Consider the following 21091-nt stretch of genomic DNA (forward strand, 5'->3'; position numbering starts at 1 on the left):
TACATACTTTCACTAAAAATCTCAAAAAATATCTTGTTAAGCTGTCCTATACTGATACAGAAAACATTCTTATCGTACAAAAATAGTATAGGTATAAATTTGTTAAGTAAAATTAATTAATTAAGTAACGTTTAGATGTAAAAGGAAGAGACTGGCTGCCCACAACACAGGGAATCCTAGTGTGGGGGCCAGTGCACTCTACTTTATAGAAATTCTTTCTTTCAATTAGTTTACATTTATTCCGTGGTACATTGTGCATGTTTACAACAATTATTTAAGAATAAGTATTCTTAGGGCCTGTTTCACAATGTCCGGATAAGTTCCAAATAAGCTATTTGTTACTTATTTGTAGGATAAACAGTATTTTTGCGTTTCACGACTGTCACATAGCGCTATATGTCATGAAATGTGAAGTATCTTACTTGGAACTTTTATCTTTCGAATAATTTATGTGTTGCATAGCTATTTGGCACTTTATTTATACATTGTGTTAGTGTTACGTATAATCCAATACCTAAAATTAGTCCTTATATTTAAGAACTAGCAGACTCGGCCAAGCGTTGCTGTGGCTAAGGTTTTTGTTATATTACATAGTAGTAAATTAATCAAGGGAAACCGTAGGAGAACTTATGTGAAACGTTGGTACCACGACACGGACCTAAACTAAACTACCTTTAACTCAGCGCCATCTGTTAGAATTGTATCAAATAATAAACAAATGTTAATGTTATCGTAATTTTAGTAAGGATGCCTATTTTTTTTGAAAATGAAATATAGCCTATGTCACTCAGGAATGATGTAGCTTTCCAACAGTGAAAGAATTTTTCAAATCTGCCAAGTAGTTTCGGAGCCTATTCAATTCATACAAACAAACAAAAAATCAAACCTTTCCTCTTTATAATATTAGTATAGATTAGTATTAGTATAGATATAGATAGATTAAAGTCCCAATGCCAATTCTAAAATGTTTATATTCTGTAATGTTTCCATAACAAGCAAGGCTTTTGATTGCTATGGATTAACATTTAAAACATACATAGATAAGTATAATTATTGCAAACAATTTTTTTAAATTACTCGTAAATAAAAAGACAAAGAATCAATGTATAGGTGATCACTCTAAACTATATAAAATTTGTAAAATTTTACTGCCTAGCCGGAAACATAAATATCTTCTACATGTTAACAATCATAGTAAACAGGATCGTTTCACTAATTTGGTTCAACATAAAACTGGCACAAGGTCAATGTCAAATGGTAAAGTTAAAATACCTATGGTAAAAAATTACTTGGTAATATATAATATATACTAGCGGATCCGACAGACGTTGTCCTGTCTACACGTCTTTAATTTCAAAATTTCAATTTTTAATAAGCCATTTTGATGAAAATTATTATTCAAATGTCATGACAATATCTAACGATCCAGCACATGGTCACACACGATATAACACAATGATAACAAAACTTTTTTTAAATTTCGGGACAGATTAAAATTAAAATTCGAATATTATTTAAAATTTGACACTGCGATGGCAGCGCCGCCGTCTGTCGGATCCAATGTAAAACATTCCAAAATCAACAACAACTAATAAATTGAAAATTAATTAAAAAAACATTGTCCAGCGGACAAAATTGTGAATCTAAACCATTCCCAGATCCCCTTGAACACACACAAAAAATTTCGTCTAAATCGGTCCAGTCGTTTAGGAGGAGTTCAGTCACATACACACGCACACAAGAAATATATATATTAAGATAGAACGTTAAACATACAAAAAAAAGACTGGATTTAAATCATATTTTTGTTTCAGAACAATGTACACCCCTGCGAGCACGAACATCTCATACTTCGACGACAACTCGACATTGTTTGACAGCGAATATACGCCCTATAAAGATCGGGTGGAGACGTATCTTGTTCCTGTTATATTTGCGATCATTTTCATTGTGGGCGTCCTGGGAAATGGAACTCTTGTTATAGTGTACGTAAGACATAGAGGCATGAGGAATGCACCAAACACGTAAGTATTGTTTTGACTATTCCAGCGCTATTCATACATTTATAGGATAATGACTTGTGAATAATTAGGCTGCATAAGACTATGTTATATCATGGCATAGAAATGTGTTGCACTAGTACATCTTTACTTAATTAACAAATTTTGCTTATCTTGCCGAAGCCGCGTACAAATTATTTGAAGAAATCTATTAGGTATGAGGGTGTGCAATTATTTAATCAATTACCATCTCAAATTCGCAATATTGGAGTGTTTGACAAATTCAAAAAGGCATTAACGATGCATGTTAGAATGAACATAGCTGACTAAAATTGTTACGGCTAATGGCGACGTGTATCTCGCTCGTATATAATATATACATATTAATATTAAGTTTCTCATGTAAATAAAATATTTCTGTTTTGTAATGAGAAATAAAGTTCTTTAAACATTACTTAATGCTTCGGTTGTAAGATCCGTGAAGAAATCATATGTTAATAGCTATATAAAATAAAGCGTTAAAGACAGTATGATAGAAAATTATGTGATGTATTTTATGGAATTTATTTTCCAACAAGAAATGAACTCTCTAGCGTATATGAGTGTTTGCTAATCACTGAAAGAAAAAATTAGAGGTTTCTTCCAATCAAAAGTCTTACGGGATTACAAATTTCTACCCAATAGCCCACCACGACATGAAAGCTAATCAGCCGCCATATTAAGTACATTATTTAATCAAGATGAGATTTTTTTTCTTTATACATATATAGGGACTTCATAAAAAAACTCATGGTGGTGAGAGTATAATACAGAATAACAAATATGAAGAAAAAACTTTTTAACGGATCGTAGCTATGTATTATTATAAACTTACAATTATTTCACATAAATTTAATTTTTTTCCCGACGTTTCCTGTGCTTTACCTGGAAAACTACAGCTGTGATACTTTTTGACATTAACACCTTTTGTCTTCGGTCACCGTGACCACGCACGCTGTGCTTTACACATGAAACGTCGGGTAAAATTTAAAATTATGTAAAATAATTATAAGTTTATAATTATACATAGCTTCAATCTGTTTTTTTTATAGAACAGGGGGCAAACGGGCAGGAGGCTCACCTGATGTCAAGTGATACCACCGCCCATGGACACTCTCAATGCCAGAGGGCTCGCGAGTGCGTTGCCGGCCTTTTAAGAATTGGTACGCTCTTTTCTTGATGTTAAAAAGCGTTCTTTAAATGTATAAAAGTTATGTTAATAAGACTATACTATGACAAAATTGTCCAAAATATGAGCGTGGGGTCTCAAAACGTGTTATGGCACGCTGTTGTATGTAACGTGCCGCAACCCCATTTCTATTTTAGACGTCCCTTTTAAAAAGTCGATCGTTTCGGCGATGGCGGCAGTCCATTGAGACTGGCTATTTGCGTTTTATATTACACAGGAGTATACTTGTAAGTATCAGAGTATTGTACTTCCAAACTATTACAATTGAACTTCAATCTTTATTAAACCCTTTACAATTATTATTTTCGGACTCCGCTACTGCTTCATTTAAAAATAAGTTAAAATAGCTATTAATATTTAAAGTCTTGCATGTTTCTTCTTTAAGTATAGCTACTATGTTATGTATATTTGTCGTTCTGATTTATACATTTTGTGCTGTCAATTTTTCTTTTGTTTTGTATCTTTTTTTACTAGTGAAACTTTTTGTGAATATCATTTCCACTATATTATTATATCCAATGTGTTTATTTTTACTCTTAAATTTATAGCGATGTATCTGTTTTGTTTCCTAAATAAATAAATCTTTGAATGGGTTGAATTGTATCGGCTTTACTTTGCACTAGTTGTTATTGACAGAGCGAACCCGTTTTTGGCTTTATCTCGATGTGCATCTAATTTTAATCGACAAATAGAAAATAAACCAAGATTTAACACCTGATTCTGTGGAGATGCAAATAGTTGAACAAATAACAGTTTCGTTGGAATGAAGTCTCTTGCGAGATAATGATTTATTTAGTTAAATAATGTTTTTTTATTGTTCAAACCGTATTCGCTAAACTAAGATTTATATAATATAGATATGTGGTAAGTTTTTAGTGGTCTACAACACAATTTTCGTTATAACGAGTGTGATATTTAGGATGATCATGTAGTTCACATATTAGAACTTTCGATGGCAAATCTGTCGCAAAACATATACAGTGTGTTAACAGTGTGAATATATATATATATATAGGAATATATAGAGTGACCATATACTGGTACATTATCAACTATTGGGGCTTTTTAGTAATAATTAGTTTACATAGAAGTTTCACTTCTGACATGTGTATTTTTATTTATACACAACCATTATTATGACCACAAGTCTTGAACAAAGTGGTGGTGCTAAAATCCTTAATCTTGGGCTTTCAGTGATATTTTATTTCTAATAAATGATCAGTCGTTCATGCCTTGTAAATACCGTCCACATTTTGGGCCTTAGGGATGCTGGTTTTGGGCCTTACGACGTTTTCCTACAAAGTGGTGATTGTCAAAGTTCGGTGCTCCGCCGAGCTTGGAACCTACGACCTCAGGAATAAGAGTGGAGAAAGTTTTCTTATATCGTAATTGTAAAAGTGTGCTTACAAACGTCCCTACATAAGAAGTTTTTCTTATTTAGTAACATTGAATAAGTTTAAATTAATTTAATTTAGACGGAGCACTTTTATCCATCGAAGTTGAGGTTACGAAAAAGTAATTTCCAACGATATTTTTAAAATGAAAAACCCAGTTGTGTGCAAAGGTTTTTTATCTCAATCTACTATATATTGCAGTTCTGAATTTGTTTCAAAGTTAATATCTACTTTCTATGTTCCTTTCTGAGATACTAAAAGTGTTTTGATAATAAACGGTCATCCTACTTTAATATCTGTGTTTTTGTTTTAATTTTTCGCGTAAGTTGATGTATGACTACTACTACATCTGGGTTTCCCACAATGTTTTTTTTTCACTGGTTCTTCTTCTTATCCGGTACGCTATGGCCTCCTGCTCCTAAGAAATTAAATAATATAACATATACTCTATATATAGTAGTAAGTTTTTCCAACCATAGTTTTAATCAATTCGCTTTGTGGAGCGCATTAATGAGTTTTTCTTCAGAACGGATATTGTAAGAATTCTCAATACAATTACAAGAATTAGTACTAAACGTTTTCCACTTTCTTTCCCGTTTAGAATTGCAATGTTCCTTGCTTGAATCAAAACAGTCAATTCCTCTATTTACCCAATAATATAATAATTAATCTATTTTTGACCATCTGAGATAGACATCTAAATCCAAATAATAATAAAAGTGTGCCAATGACCGATTGACGAAATGTAATAGCTATCTGTCGATACATGTTATCCATGTTAGGTCGGATCGGTGTATGTGGATAGACCTTTCTATGTAAATGACAGTTCAATTGTGCCAATATCTTTAGATTTTAATAATTATAATGCTATTTGATGTGTTTTAAACATATACATGTATATTTTTTATTATTTGTACGGTTTTATTTACTTTATTTTTGTTTATATATTGTCAATCATATGAGTAATCAATATGAGTAGAATATGAGAGAAAAGAGCGAAGAGATTGCATTCTATCCGTCGCCAAAAATGGATTGTCTTCGTAGGGTTTGGATATTGGGATGCAGATTAAAAAAATATTGTGTGTTTTGTTAATATCAACATGAAATTTTATCTCATTAATTATAGGCCAACGGCAAAGGGGTAGAATAAAGCTTTACTTTCTTAAAGTAACTTAAAGTAACTTAAAGATATTAACAGTTTGTATTCGTTACTGCCGTGATAAAAAGAGAATAGTTTTCCTATACTAGCTTAGACGTGATTTAGTTACAAAATATATAATTATATATATTTTGTAATGCGCAAAGCAGGTTCACATTTTAAAATTTATATCCATTAAGATAGCCCCTTAACTTCTATTCTACTGTATTATCGTATCTTTAATATAATTTAGAAATAGTCGTGTCTCAAGTATTCTATGAATGATTATATTTTATTTTTATCTTTGTTTTTAAGTTATATATATACGTATATCATATGCAGTTTTCTACTTCTTATGCATCGCAAGTATTTTATTTTTCCTTACAGTTACGATTGTTCGATAGGGACACCCGTTGTTCAGAATAAAATAAATTATAAAACATCAAATAAATAATGCTTTCTTTCTTTAACAGGTATATATTCTCTCTAGCACTGGCAGATCTTCTAGTCATTTTGATCTGTGTTCCATTCGTGTCCACAATCTACACTTTGGAGTCATGGCCATGGGGTGAAGTCATATGCAGGCTCTCTGAAACCGGCAAAGACATCAGCATCGGAGTGTCTGTCTTCACGTTGACCGCATTGTCAGCTGAACGGTACTGCGCGATCGTAAATCCATTTAGAAAATTACAAGTAAGTATTAGTAATATATATGTTACTAGCTGACCCGGCAAACGTTGTTTTGCCATGTTTTTGTGCCAAAAAATTAAAGTTTATAATTAACAAAAAAAAACCATAAGGGATGATTGTAGAGGGGTGAAAATTTAGGGTTGCATGTATTTTTGTATGGTGTATCGTAAAAAAATAAAAACGAAAATTTTTTTCTAAAAAATAAATAAAAAATTTTAGGGGTGGACCACCCTTAACGTTTAGGGGGATGAAAAATAGATGTTGTTCGATTCTCAGACCTACCTAATACGCACACAAAATTTCATGAGAATCGGTCCAGCCGTTTCGGAGGAGTTCGGTTACTAACCCCGTGACACAAGAATTTAATATAATATTAGAGATATAAATAATATTTTTTTTTATAAATAATTTGACACGCTGGTTACACTAGGATATTCCTGTATTGTAGGTTACCAGACTCTTATGCGGTACAAAAGCTTAGTATTTAAAATATACAGTAAAAGAAAAGCCAATAAACAGTGAAACAACTATACAAGGCAAAGTGGCAGGTAAAAGGAGATCAGGCTGTATACGCATGTCTTGGTCTTGGTAAAAACCTTAGACAACGGTATGGCCAAAGAACCACGTCACTGTTCAGAAGCGCGGCATCCAAAATTAAAGTAGCCATGATGATCGCCAACATTAGAAAATGCAAAAAGTTTCAAATATTTGTAAAGGAAAAAAGACGGAAGATTTTGGTTGGACATGGCTTTAATTTTGGTCAAATATTAAATAGTAAATGAAAAAAAAAACTCTTTTTTATGTCATTTATTTAGAATTCTAAGTGTAGAAGTTAAAAGTGAAAAATCACAAAATATGGGTACCCAAAATGTTTAGTTATACTTATATTTATCAGAAAAACAAATTTATTTTACTATAAATGGTGATTTCAACTAAAAATGAAACTCTTGGCACGTTATCATTTACATTCTGTTGCGTTAAGTTTTCGCGCGGTTTCTTAAAACGGGACAATTTTGGGAAACCGGGAAAAAGGGAATTGGAAAAAGGGGCAATTCCGTTAAAAAAATACGTTTATTATGGAACATAACAAACAGATATCATTTATTCCACGTCAATAAATTTGAACCTGTAGGCATCCCTACTCATCGGCAAAGAAGACAGAGGGTGTAGGCCGAGAGAAAATGCCGGCGTAAAAAACTCTCGGTACTCTTTTAAAAAAGCAAATCATAAAACAACACTTATTTTAAAACAAATATAACAAGTTCAACACGGGACATCTAATCACGTTAGTTATACTATTGTGCTACTGTATATATGGGGCAAAGTTTCTTCACGATGTTTTTGTTGTACGAGCGAGTGTGAAACTTGCAATAGACAGAATATCCATTGTGCATTAGCCAGGGTTCGGACCTGCGATCTGTTTGACTAAAAAGCGATCGCGCAGCGCGCCATTTGTACCATACAACAGTGTACAAGTTATAATATAATTCGCACAAATCCCAAGTGACACTGAAAAAATAAGTTCCGATAACTGACGGTGGAGAGTAATATAATTTGTAAGGGAGTATCTGAGACCATATCTGAAGTTAATAGAGAAAGAAATGCGTGTGAACATCTTAACAACACCATATATAAGGATTTATTTCGTTATTCCATGTTATCAAGCTCGTCAGAGCAACTTATTCTTTTTAAGTATTAAGTAATAAGTTGCGACGAAGAGGGAAGGAAATGTCAAATTTGTTGATTAAATTAATCATTTTTTAAGTAAGATTTTTACAATAATAAATTGTGCTAGTTCAACAGCAGCTATTTCAACACTATCATCCAACGAATAACCATTGGATGAGAAATTAGTTTCACATATATATATATATATATATATATCGTCATCATATGACGCGAATTTTTTTGAAACTACTACTAGTTTTTATGATACAGAAAATTCTAGTAGCATAACTATTCAAAAACTTAATTATATGGTTATGTACATTACAGGATTTATTAAGGAGGACGATTCAATTTATTTTATTAGATTAGCAACATTTGTTTTTAAAACATATTTTGTTAAGAAAACTTCCGAAAAGATTTCTCCAAAATGTCTAAAATATATTCCACTCATATACATTCATAGGTAAGTAGGGCTACCATAGACATCTTACAGGCCTTAATTATTCAATGTCAATTGTGTCCATCTGTCAGCAGTGTCAAATCGTCCCGCGTTCAACTCTCGTCCAAAATTTTAGTCTCACTCTGATCGGTCAAATTAACTTGGTCGAAAGTGATTATGTGGTTTATTAAAACCTCTTTGAATGTACGAAATGTTTATTGTGTACTGTACTGGTCTGTGCTACACACATTCTTCTACAATGATAAATGACGTTTGTTACAGTTACGCAAACTGCCATTGGTTTGCGCCACATTCATCTGGGCGGCCGCTTTGCTGTTTGCAGCTCCGGCAGCGATATTTTCCAACACTTCGACGGCTCATATCCATAACAATGTCACTATTCTGTATTGCTCGCCGTATCCACCTGGATGGACAAATTATCCTAAGTATGCATTTCCGGTTTCGCAGCCACCACGCAAAACAACCTAAATAAATTAAACATTAAAAACTTGAACAATTGTATGTGTTTGCTAAATACGTGATACAGTATACACTATTCATTAGTGTTAGACAGGCTATACATGTTAGGCTGGTAGAGTGGTAGATTGAATTAATATCAAAGAAAAAATCTTGTAATGAATATCAAAGGTAAAAAATACTGCATATATAATTATAATTGCATAAGTTGATAAAAGATGTAATACAATAACTTTTTCGCGGCAGTCTCTGAGTGCCTTACGTTTTTTTGATTTTATTAATGTATTTGAAACTATTTCTTACACAACGGAGAGCATAAACCACACTACTTAGGAACTTGAAATTTGGGATGTTGTTACATCAACACAATTACAAAGTTTCTAACACGTGCAAAGCCGTTATTAATAGAAAGGAATTAGTAATATACGTCATTTTATTATGTAGTGATAAAATAAAAATAATCTATATATGAATTCTATATTTCACCAACATCACCACACATCATCACATCATCTTGATGGCTGGAAATCTTCCACAGTCTGTTTCACAAGCCATTTTCTTTTGCTAACTAGCGAACTATGATAGAGACGAGAGATACGACCTCCAACTATTTAAAATACCAGCGTACTTACTTACTCCCTTAAAGGCCGGCAACGCACCAACTAAAAATGGGTGTCTAAGGGCTGCAATGACTGCCCTTTTTGAACATTTTTTTATTTTAATTAAAAAATATCTTTTATATTAAAAAATATCTTTCTATTCCTTTAACGTGTTTCAAAGTTATTCAAATGAGATACCGTATATTTCCTTACATAACTACAATAATACTTTAAGACAGGTCTTGACATATTAACTCAGGTGGAAAAACACGGCGCCTTCATGAAAATCCTACGCAAATTTGCCTTTCTAACTTTGTAAAAATAATATCTTAATATTCTTTATAGTATTACAGTATTATTTGTTAACTTAAAATACTTTTAAATAGTAGCCTTAAAAACCCAATCTTTCATAGCATAATGTGAGCGTAAAATCAAACAAAAAACTTTTAATATATTTCCGTTAATACAACGAACCTTATGGACAAGAAAAACTTTCCCATGAACATCTGTGGCATAATGATTCTTCAAAATGTTTAATACCTTTTCCAAAGGCTTCAAGTTTATTTTCGATAGCATTGTAACAGCTCATACAACGGTTATTTAAATATGTCATAACTGTATGAAGATTCAGTAGTAGGAGCAATATTTAGCATGAATAACCTTAGTACAGTGTTTCCCACAGCGGAGAAATTAGATTGCTAAGGGAAAAAAATCAACCTGAATATTTATTCATTTATAAGTTTAAAATTTCGAACGTTCTGATTGGTTAAAAAAATACTTTTAACTTCTTTTATCTTTAAATTAATTTCTTCTTACAAATCCCAAATCAATTTTTCTTGCACTTTCAGATGACGTTTATATATTTAAGTATGTACTTTCAATGAATCCATTTTTGAATTTTTATCTGGATTTAAAGATGAGTGAAATAGTTTTTTCTGTGATCACACCAAAAACAATCAGACTTACAAATTACAGATTATGAAAACTTGGCTTGGCCGCAAGTCGGCTAAGCCTGGACCTAAATCTTCTCAAAACAATGATCATGAGGGTAAGATTGGCTAAGTATGGTTTCTATAAATAAATAAATATTGTTTTTGGTATGATTTCTGATCTGATGAAACTGCAAGAAACAATCTTTGGAGTATAGAACTTTAAGGAGAATTTTAACTTTAAAAGTGACTATTTTTTTAAACCAATAATAATGGAAACCAAAATGAATTTTGGAGAATTAAGTATTAAATACAAACACATTTAGGACTGACTTTTCCGAAGCTTTATCAATATTTTGTGAAGTTTCTGCGCCTGACGTCACTACTAGAAGTTTAAGCGTCGCGTCTAGCCATTGTGCCAAAAAGTAGTCGTCATATAATGATGAGGGGCTCCTTAACAATGCTAAAGCGAACTCAGGTTATATACGACACTGGGTAAGAAGTGGTTAAATAGGTACAATGGAATTACAGATAATATACTGTGTGGGTGTTCGTGTGTTGGAGTGTAGTGTTAAAATAAACGGTTTATTTATTTAATTATACAGCTTATACTTATACATATTATAAGACAAAACAGATTACATAGATAATCATTATATGTACATGAAACAGAGAACAAGCAAGTACATTAATGGACAAAGATACATAAAAAACTAAAGTAGACTGAAATTTAACATTTGAAACAACAAATAATACTTCGAATTTAAAATTACTACTTAAACAAAATCAGTCGTCCCGCTTTTTTAAGTAGCGGTATCTCTAAGTAGCAAGTATTTTTTTTTTAAATTTGTTAACACAATATTTGTTACAGATGGATGACATTAGCTAAGGCACTGATATACTACGCGTTGCCACTGCTGGTAATCGCGTTCTTTTATATTCTAATGGCTCAAAGGCTGTTGGCCAGTACGAAAGAGATGCCAGGCGCATTACACGCAGGGCAAGGGGAAGCTCAGGCGAAAGCTAGGAAATCTGTCGCATGCATGGTTTTGATATTTGTTATAGGTAAGTATTAACACTAAGGGCCTGTTTCACAATGTATGGATAAAGTACCAAATAGCTATGCAACACATAAATTATTCGAAAGTTCCGAATAAGATACTTGGCATTTCATGGCGAATAGCGCTATCTGACAGTCGTGAAACGCAAAAATAGTTTTTATCCTACCAATAAGTAATAAATAGCTTTTTTGGAAATTATCCGGACATTGTTAAACAGAACCTAAGTCATTCTTCATTCACACATATCAAAAGCAAAGATTTTCCATACAAATTGCTTAGTGACACGAATTATTATCGAGCAATGAATGTTTATTCTTAAGATCTAAAATTCACCCACGCGTGCCACCATCGAATTGTCTATGCGCAATTAACAAACAAACAACAACAATACATGTTATTACGAAAAAAAATTCTACTAATTTAAAGTGCATCAAAATGTCTCACTCGGGAATGCGGGGATAATCCAAACAAATACAGAAAGTCCATACAATTAGAGAGATATGAAAACTTTTTAGGGTTGGCGATTTTAATTTATCGCAAACAAATCTAGTCTTATTAAATTGTAAATACATAATAAACATACATGCCCCATTTGCAATAACAAAATTCCATACACTTCAAAAAATGATAATTTACTAGACAACACCTCGACTGTAACATTTAATGTTTCTCAAACTCCCTGTAAAACTGATATCTTCAGTTTTTGGTTATTGGTCAATTTCAAACCTAAATATTTCAAACACAATATTAGGAATATTGTATGTAGTCTGACCTCCAAAGAGCATCGCATCTTTAAAGCGATATCGTGTTGGTCACACATGACCAACACGATATGTCATCAATCATTAAGTAACGACATTTCCCATACTTATTACAAGCAACTCAACATATTATACATTATTTTAAGCTTCTTAATAGGCATTGTCAAATTCAGACCAATTACTGTACGGGCTTAGAGGTTGTATTGTAATTTAAATTTAAAGACAAAAGGTATAGTAGTAGATTGGTTCCATTATACTCCAATAATACTTGATATAGGCTCTTCGTAACAAATGAGCGGAAAGAAAATTTAGGTAACCTATATACTAAATGCATTTTTGATAACCGAGAGTGAAAAAGTATTTATTCCCCGCAGTTGAAAGAAGGGCCTTCTTAGGTTTGTGGGACTCTTCGTAAGAAGGGTCACTTCAGGTATCCTCTTAGCAACTCATCCCGCTTTGCCGCTTAAGAAGACTACCGTTGTTGCTTTGTTATTCTATGGGATCACATTATTACATCAATTCAGTTTGTTTAATATTCATATTACACATACCGATCTTTGTATAGAATCGATGTTATTGGTTAAGAGGATATTCATGCACTAACTAAATTCATGCATTTTATTTAGTTATTTCGACTATTTTAAAAAGCCTAAAACTCTTTAATTAAGCTTAATTTAATGTAGGTTTTATAATCGCAGAGTATTTTTAATACATGGCTACATTCCCGTTTATAAATAATGTGTGGCGAGAATAAAAAAGACAAGACTTTTGAGTCTAAACATCTATAACATTAGTTAGTGACTCGAGTCCCATACGCCGTTATATACGTAGCAATAATGATAGGAATAATTAAAAATATGAATTCGATTTCAAATTAAAAATTAAGATATTATATTAAAAATTATTGTATGCAAAAATCCTTGCAATGATTTTATATTAACACCTATTGTGTTTATATTGATTACTTAATTTGTTACAGTGTTTTTCATATGCTTCCTACCGTACCACGCATTGGAAATGTGGTTTTACTTATCGCCAACTGCACAAACTGATTACAACGACTGGATCCACGCGATGAGAATAATGGGTTTCTGTCTTAGGTAAGCAATGTTTGTCAAACTTCGTTGTCGAGAATTTTCAAGAAATTTACATTTTAACTTCAGTAACTTTGATGCTCTTTTGGAAAGTTTTGGAAGATGAAACGCTTAATGTTTTGGCTAATATTTCGGTATAAGAAAACGATTACAAACTTTTCCTTTCTGTTGAGAAAATGGGTAAACGTTACCCTTATCACTGTCTTGTAATTGGTGTATCTACGGTACAGGATCGTCGTTCACGTATTTTGATACTAATTGAAAAATAGAGGATTTTCTTTAGAAAGCAAACTATATTGATGTAATGTCCAGCTTCTTGGAGTGTTTTACGGCTCACCAACACCACAACACCTATATAATCGTCCTATATACAACCGCTCCGTTCGGGAGTACTGACCGAGTACTGACTGGTGACGTAGGCGCATGAGACAACCAAGCAACACTTTATTAAGGCAATACATTACAATTGATTTAAAAAATAAAATAAAAAAAAAGTTTGGTATTCGATTCAATTACCACTGCTTTATCTACTCCTCTATTATATAGTCATCTGTGTGGTTAAAAAAGATAAAAAATATTAATATTAAAAACCTATATAAATTGTGATTTAATGTCAAATAATGTATTAATTATTGTTTTTAAATAAAAAAATCACGTACTGAGATTTAAAAGACTCGGTGTAATGGTTTTAAAAATTCTAATGTCACAATAAATTTCTACGCCTGTCTTTTACTAAACGAGGCGTCTAGAGTCTGACATTGAGCCTTCAAGACAATTTTAAATGTACATTTTAAATCTATTTTTCTAGAATGCCTCGGAACTCAGTTCTATGTTACGTAAACGATATCTGTAAAGCAATCTTGATGGTTCAAGTGTAAAATTTAAGATTTTGTAAAATATTCAGTAGACTTAGAATTATGTATGATGTCGTAAACTCTATAAAAAAATTAATATGTAAATAAAAACATCCTCAGAAATGTCTCTACCCTACCGAACTTAAGTAACTAAACTTGTAAACAACGTAAATGAAGTTTGTCCCTCGTGAAAAGCGTCCGTTTCCGGATTCATAATATTCTTATCAGACTTAAAAAGATTTTTTAATTTAAAGTGTTCATTCTAATATTATTTTTAATATAATTTATAAACATGGAGTAGTAGTACAACCAACTCATTTTTTGACGTCTTTTCGCTTAGATTTAGCTACGCATTATTGATACACATTTTATTACTTAAATATACATATTATGGAGGTTTTATGTGTATCTGATATCTCTATTGGAGATGACTGATAGATATGATGTTGAGTACCGAATACCGAACATTCGGTCAACGTTAAAGTAAGATAGCCGAAAGATTTATTTATGTTCTTAATTTCCTATTTTACAACAACTTAATACTTATATAATAGAAAACTAAACTAAAAACATAATTTAAATCGTTTGATTTAATCGTTGATCGCAATAAAAACTAAACACCTAAATCTTTTTGTAACTGAATATAAACAATACAATTCTAGTGAATTCAGCCAGGGTGCAATTAAATATATCCGTCTCACAAGTAATAATATTTAGGGTGCGCAAGACACGCATAAAAGGTGCTCCTCTGAGTAAATTCGTAGGCGTTCGAGGCACTGCCTTAGGCGCTGCTTACCACGCCCAGTGTGGTTATTTGGCACAGGCAGCCCCAGTCTCTCCAACATTTATGAATATTTTACTTCTAAGATCCTTAAAAAATGTGATAGTAAGGTTCCCCTTGCCTCTAATGTATACTTTACCCACAGCTTCCTCAACTCATGCGTCAACCCAGTAGCATTATACTGCGTGAGTGGTGTCTTCAGACAGCACTTCAATAGGTACCTGTGCTGTCGCCGTGGTGCCCTACATCCTACCTGCAGCTCCAGATTGTCTCGGACAGCCATTTGTGAAACGTCCTTTAGGAGCACGCAGCGGCTTCGATGTAATAGGTATGACACGCTAAATTGGGAAATAAATATTATTTTTTTGCTATATTAATAAATATTATTTTCGAGATGGGCTGTGGAAATGAAGCTTAGCTTATGCAAATACGGTAGCGGTCAAGTATTACGAAACGTAATTTTTTGAGATTGTTGACCCCCCCCCCCCATTGTAACGAGCCGTAACGTTTTTCTGTACCCAATAGTAAAACGTTTCGTTAACACCCAATGACTCATTAAACGTAAAAATTGCCATTTATGTGGTGTAAAGTATCGGAATCTCGAAAATAATATTAATTCCCCCTAAAATTTAATCCCCGCCATACATCGTGACGTTTTAGACCCCCCCCCCACCGATATTCGTTACGTAATACTTGAACGTAAAGCAAATATTATACACACTTCATAGATTTTTAATTTACGTAAAATGGCCTTAGCGACACTGGCTATTTTTATAGGCGTTTGAACTTTATTAATTCTCGTGTCAAAGTAGTGACAGCTAAACTTATTGTTCTATCAGGTGGTACTTAAATGTATAGAACATGCTCTGAAAGAAAAAAAGATTAGACAATTATTCGGTTAAATAAATAATCTACTAAACACAAATAAATAAAAATAAAGCAATTATTTCAAGCAGCTTGTGTTATTACTGATTTTAATGTTACTGTTAAATTTGTTTTTATTATTGCATCAATAAAACTTGTCCGTGTTTTGGTGTTAGGTTTAAAAAGTAATGACTTATACTTGATTATTTTCATAGAAAGATTCGCATACATCATAAATGATAAGTCCAGGGAGACATCAGTATCCATTGCTGTTCAAGCTAATTAAAGAGAAGCGTTTCATATGCCTTGGCATTCTGATAATCCGCGATTTTAACTCGCACCTCACTTAACTGGAATCTAGTGAGTTGTTATCTATGAATGTCGTGACAATTAATCTATTTTATTTTTACACGGCATGTAGTCTTTACAAGCACAATACCTGCAATACTGGCAAACAAACTGTAGAACATGTGCCTAAACATTGCCCAGGGACGACCTGGAACAACAAATAATTATTTTGGAGACGCCACGGAGCAATTAATGTGACAATTGACAACCATCACCGATTTCTTAGTCCCTATAAAAAAGGACCTAAGCCCGTAAAGACTCAATTTCAAACTAAAAAGCGAATTTAAAAGTATAGTTAATTTATGCAAAACCATGCAACCCGTTGATTGCACGTTTTTAAAATAACGGAAAAGTCCTTGTGTATTCAGTATTGAAACTGCGCGAATAATTTGTAATATCTTCCTTCTATATTTTTCAACCGTTTTCTCTATCACTTCTTAAGTATACAACAGACCGTTTAGTGAATATGTTTTGTTAAAAATAAGTAATAGACGTCTGTCATTCATTGAATAGTAGAACCTCATTACTTCTAAGTTGTTATTTATTAGAGTATGGAGTAGGTCTTATATAAATACATAGTGTTGAAAATTAAAACCATGAAATATATAAGAATGAACAATATTTTCTGAGCAGTGTTAGCCTAGTGTGCAGGCTTCAGCGTGCGACTCTCATACCTGAGGTCGTAGGTTCGATCCCCGGCTGTGCACCAATGGACTTTCTTCCTATGTGCGCATTTAACATTTGCTCGAACGGTGAAGGAAAACATCGTGAGGAAACCGACATGACTTAGTACCAAAAAGTCGATGACGTGTGTCAGGCACTGGAGGCTGATCACCTACTTGCATATTAGATTTTAAAATGATCATGAAACAGATTCAGAAATCTAAGGCCAAGACCTAAAGAGGTTGTAGCGCCACTGATTTATTTTACTTAAACAATATTTTCTATTATATAAAGGTTACTGGAAAAAGAATAGAAGTAAATCTATAATATTAATGTCGTAAGATTGTGTGCTATTAAAGTGATCGATTAGTTGAAAAATAAATTTGTTTTAAATTAAATTAAACGATTTGGAGTGGAATTATATATTTTTTTCTATCAACATCTGTAACAATGACGACGGTTTCATACCGTATTAAAGTGAGGGTCGCTATCGCTATTGCATTAATAGATAATTGGCATATATGGCTTGAAGTAGCACAAGCAACAAGTGTTTATTCCAAAAATTATAACTTGGAATAAATACACAAATATGCATTGTTGATGCTTTGATGTCGATGATATTTAAACGTGACACGACAATTTTAATTATAAAATTGTACTATTAGTTTTAAATTCGATTAGACATTTTAGGTTATGTTATTTAAAATGTAGCCCTAGCCCCTTTCTTGTACTTTTCTTTAAAATGGAAGTTCAACAGAGCTTTTCACGTCTAGCTACGTTAAATCGCTCAACTGTAGGATTTTGACAAAACTTTCAAAGTTCTGAAGATTTGTTGTTGAGAGTTACAAAGGGTCTATCTCTTTGTAAAACGAATTATGAGATAGAGGAAACATAACTAAAAATGTATACAGATCAAATGCTATTTTAAGGCAGATTTTTTACATCCCAGAATTACATGAATACTACATGTGCGTACATATATATACTAGATATCAGTGGCGAAGGGTGAAATTTTGGCAAAGGGAAGCCGGTCCAAAAAAATATATAAATAATAAAAATATAAAATATAACAAACGAAATTATCACGCACCAGTGGTATAGGAACACATGTCACATACTAAAAATAATCTATTTTCAACCAAACGAAATGGAACGCGAAAATATGCCAAAATAAAAAGAATATGACTTGCGAAGGATTTCATTATAACGCTAATTCTTTTTAATTTTGTCGTGTTTTCTTTCTCCCGTGCCGTGGTTCAATAACAATAATTTCTTTGTCTCTTTCTAATAGAGGAGAGGAGAGAACTGCAAGCCGGTCGCGATCAGCCTTATCTTTCTTTAAATTTTACGTACAGTTAGCGAGCATTAGAAAGAGATGGTTTGACACGCTCTGTCTCTTTTCGCCTCATAGTAAAACGTTGGCCGAGATAAGCTGTAATTCGTCGAGTTACCTTTAATGTAATTTAGGTACGAAAAATTGACGCGCTGATTAATTTACGACTATAAAATGAAATGTGATACTTAGGGTATTGCTAAGAATTACTATTGCTATTGTAAATCGCGCAGGCATTTAATTAATAATACTTTGTTAATGAAATAGAATGTAAATACTTTTGTATGAATATGGAACTGATTTTTGAAAGGTAACCCGGTGGGAATCGGCTTGTATGGACTCTTCGCCACTGCTAGATATACGTATGTAATAATTATTTTTGTACCTTTTGAAATAGCTTCTTAAGTCTTTGGTAGTCAATAGTGGTTTCAGTACTTTTTATAGTTGTAGTCAATTAAAAGCTATATTTGCGTGAGGAAAAACACAGACAAGTTTCAAAGCCAAAACAGATAACATTGATAAACAAAAGATACGAAACGGAGTACACGAGTCAATGAAGTATATTAATAGATTAATTAAATTTAATAATATTATATTGAATAAAGTACAATTTAATTTAAAGATAAAGCCTAATTGTTACTAATGCTAAATAATGTCAAAGTATTCTTAAATTGTATTGTAGTTAGCTAAAACCCGAAACAATGTTACCTTTTGTCTAATCACAATTAAACGCAACGTTTCGTCTTTTGTTTTAAAATATCACCATCCTAAATTCTAGTACCTACATATTCTAAATACATAATGCTTGCAAATAAGACTTTTTACTTTCAATAACATATACTTACATATCTTTATTGTCAACAGGAACCCTACAGAGAGCGTCGTCATATCCAACTATGACTACGGAAGTAAAAAGAAAAATAATTTAATATCCAGAAACAGTGATGGTGTCACAATCATGACCATCAGAGATTCCAATGATTTCCTCGCAGATGTCAATGAAAAATGTATTAACAGATAAATTAGTTTGTAATTATTTTCCTTGTATTTTTATAAAATATTTTACAGTTTTATTATTGTTTAGGACCTTGTATTAGAAGGAAATTGGATCAAGGAATTGCGAGCCGTTAAACTATGTCTAGTGGATTTTTAAATAAAATATTTTATTGGGCGGCTGTTGGATGTTTGTCCACTACACCTGTTTCTTTAATTTAATTAGTTAAAGAGTTAAACTCTGTTCAATGGCTTACCATTAATAATATAATTTATCCAAGTTTGGCTTGAACCAAAGTTTGTTTTCATTTGAAGTGTAAAATCGTAACAAGAATTAATACACTATTGTTTATATACAAATTGTAAGCGTTTATATTAATTCATAAACGGTAATAAATCTAGTCATTTGTCTCTTTTTATCACAGCGGAAACCTTTTTGACAGAAAGAAACAAAAAAGACAAATTTAGTTTCTACACAAATGTAAACTGTAAAATATACTAGTCAAACTGTATATAATTTAAGTAATCATTATTTATTATTAATTGAAAATATTTCTAATTATAAATTATCAACTTACAAATAAATAATAAAAATCATAGTAGGTTTAAGTCCTTAATATATAGTTTCGCCATTCCATATATTAATGTGTTAATTGGTTAGAATGTATAGTACATATTATAAATGTAATCCTTTAGTGTTAAATAAGTGCGAAACAACTGCTTGCGCATTATTAAACCTCAGTCTCAAATAGTTAAAAATTGTCTTAATTTATGTGAGTTGCCAAATGATTATCGTTAATCGTGATTTTATATCATTTTATTAAAATTAATAAGAAGACTAGGAAAGCTATCGTTATAATAATAATTAATTATCGAAATTCTTACTATAGTATAGTTTATAAACTTTAGCTGTATATGCCTTGTATGCTGATACACATAGCAAAAATCCTGAGTCATGGTCAAGATGCCTTAGAGTTTACTGTATCTAGAAAGTCGAAAACTGAATTTATATGACAATTTGTCGACATAATTTTCATACAAATTTAGTTTTTGACTTCTTCTTAAGGCATCTTGCCTAAGCCACCTTGTATCAGCGATGGACAGATGGAAGATAATTACACCAAGATTCCACATAAAACGATCGCCATCAGTGGTGCTCTCCGAAGGTAACAGAGCACTTGCTGTCCTATTTGCACTTGCCCGTTCTTCTCTTCTGAGAAGAGAGACCAAGACCTCCTGGTAGTCTTGCGAACGGATGGCGTAGTTTTGCTCTTTCGCGAATTTTGTAAACGTTTTTGACATTCATAAGCATGCCTTAAGTCGCATCTAAACTGAATAAATAAATTTTGATTTGATTTGATTTACCAGACGCCAACGTAAATCTTTGATTAACCCGTGCACTTGTACCACATGGCCCCAGAGACTACTCCAAAGGAAACATCGTTTCATCAACTTCCTACAGAGGAATTCCTTTTTTATTTACACAACGTCAATCAAAATAATTAATTTATTTTAGGCTATTTTTAGCGATTGCCCTTATTAAATACAAATAAAACGTAATAACAAATGATATTTTTTAGCTAATTGAGACGAGGCTACTTTCAAGTCGAGATAGGTCTACGTGTAAATAAAACCCAAGAAACTGTAAAATATATTTTTGTGTAAAGCCTTAAGTAAATAATATTTATGTAAATTTATCATCTAATAAATTTTCAAATAAATGTTTCAAATAATATGTTATTTTATTCATTTCTTTGTTTGTGACAAAACGACATGG

General features: G+C 32.1%; 1 protein-coding gene across 1 annotated transcript; it reads left to right on the forward strand.

Moving 5' to 3' along the window:
- The first annotated feature begins 1818 nt into the window (after window positions 1-1818).
- LOC110995461 (neuropeptide CCHamide-2 receptor) lies at window positions 1819-20522 on the forward strand. Its single transcript, XM_045632914.1, has 7 exons — window positions 1819-2024; window positions 6234-6453; window positions 8840-9003; window positions 11434-11627; window positions 13364-13484; window positions 15259-15441; window positions 19186-20522. Exons 1-7 carry the CDS (start codon window positions 1819-1821, stop codon window positions 19340-19342), a joined length of 1245 nt encoding a protein of 414 aa, XP_045488870.1. The 3' UTR covers window positions 19343-20522.
- The last annotated feature ends 569 nt before the right edge of the window (window positions 20523-21091 follow it).

This window comes from Pieris rapae, chromosome 21 (assembly GCF_905147795.1).
Source record: "Pieris rapae chromosome 21, ilPieRapa1.1, whole genome shotgun sequence".
Classification (NCBI taxonomy): Eukaryota; Metazoa; Arthropoda; class Insecta; order Lepidoptera; family Pieridae; genus Pieris; species Pieris rapae.

Bases quoted from the DNA above. Each gene is read 5' to 3' on its own strand.
- LOC110995461 (XM_045632914.1), top strand. From the start codon at position 1,819: ATGTACACCCCTGCGAGCACGAACATCTCATACTTCGACGACAACTCG. The intron at 2,025-6,233 runs GTAAGTATTGTT...TTTCTTTAACAG, and splicing joins ATGAGGAATGCACCAAACAC to GTATATATTCTCTCTAGCAC. The intron at 6,454-8,839 runs GTAAGTATTAGT...CGTTTGTTACAG, and splicing joins ATCCATTTAGAAAATTACAA to TTACGCAAACTGCCATTGGT.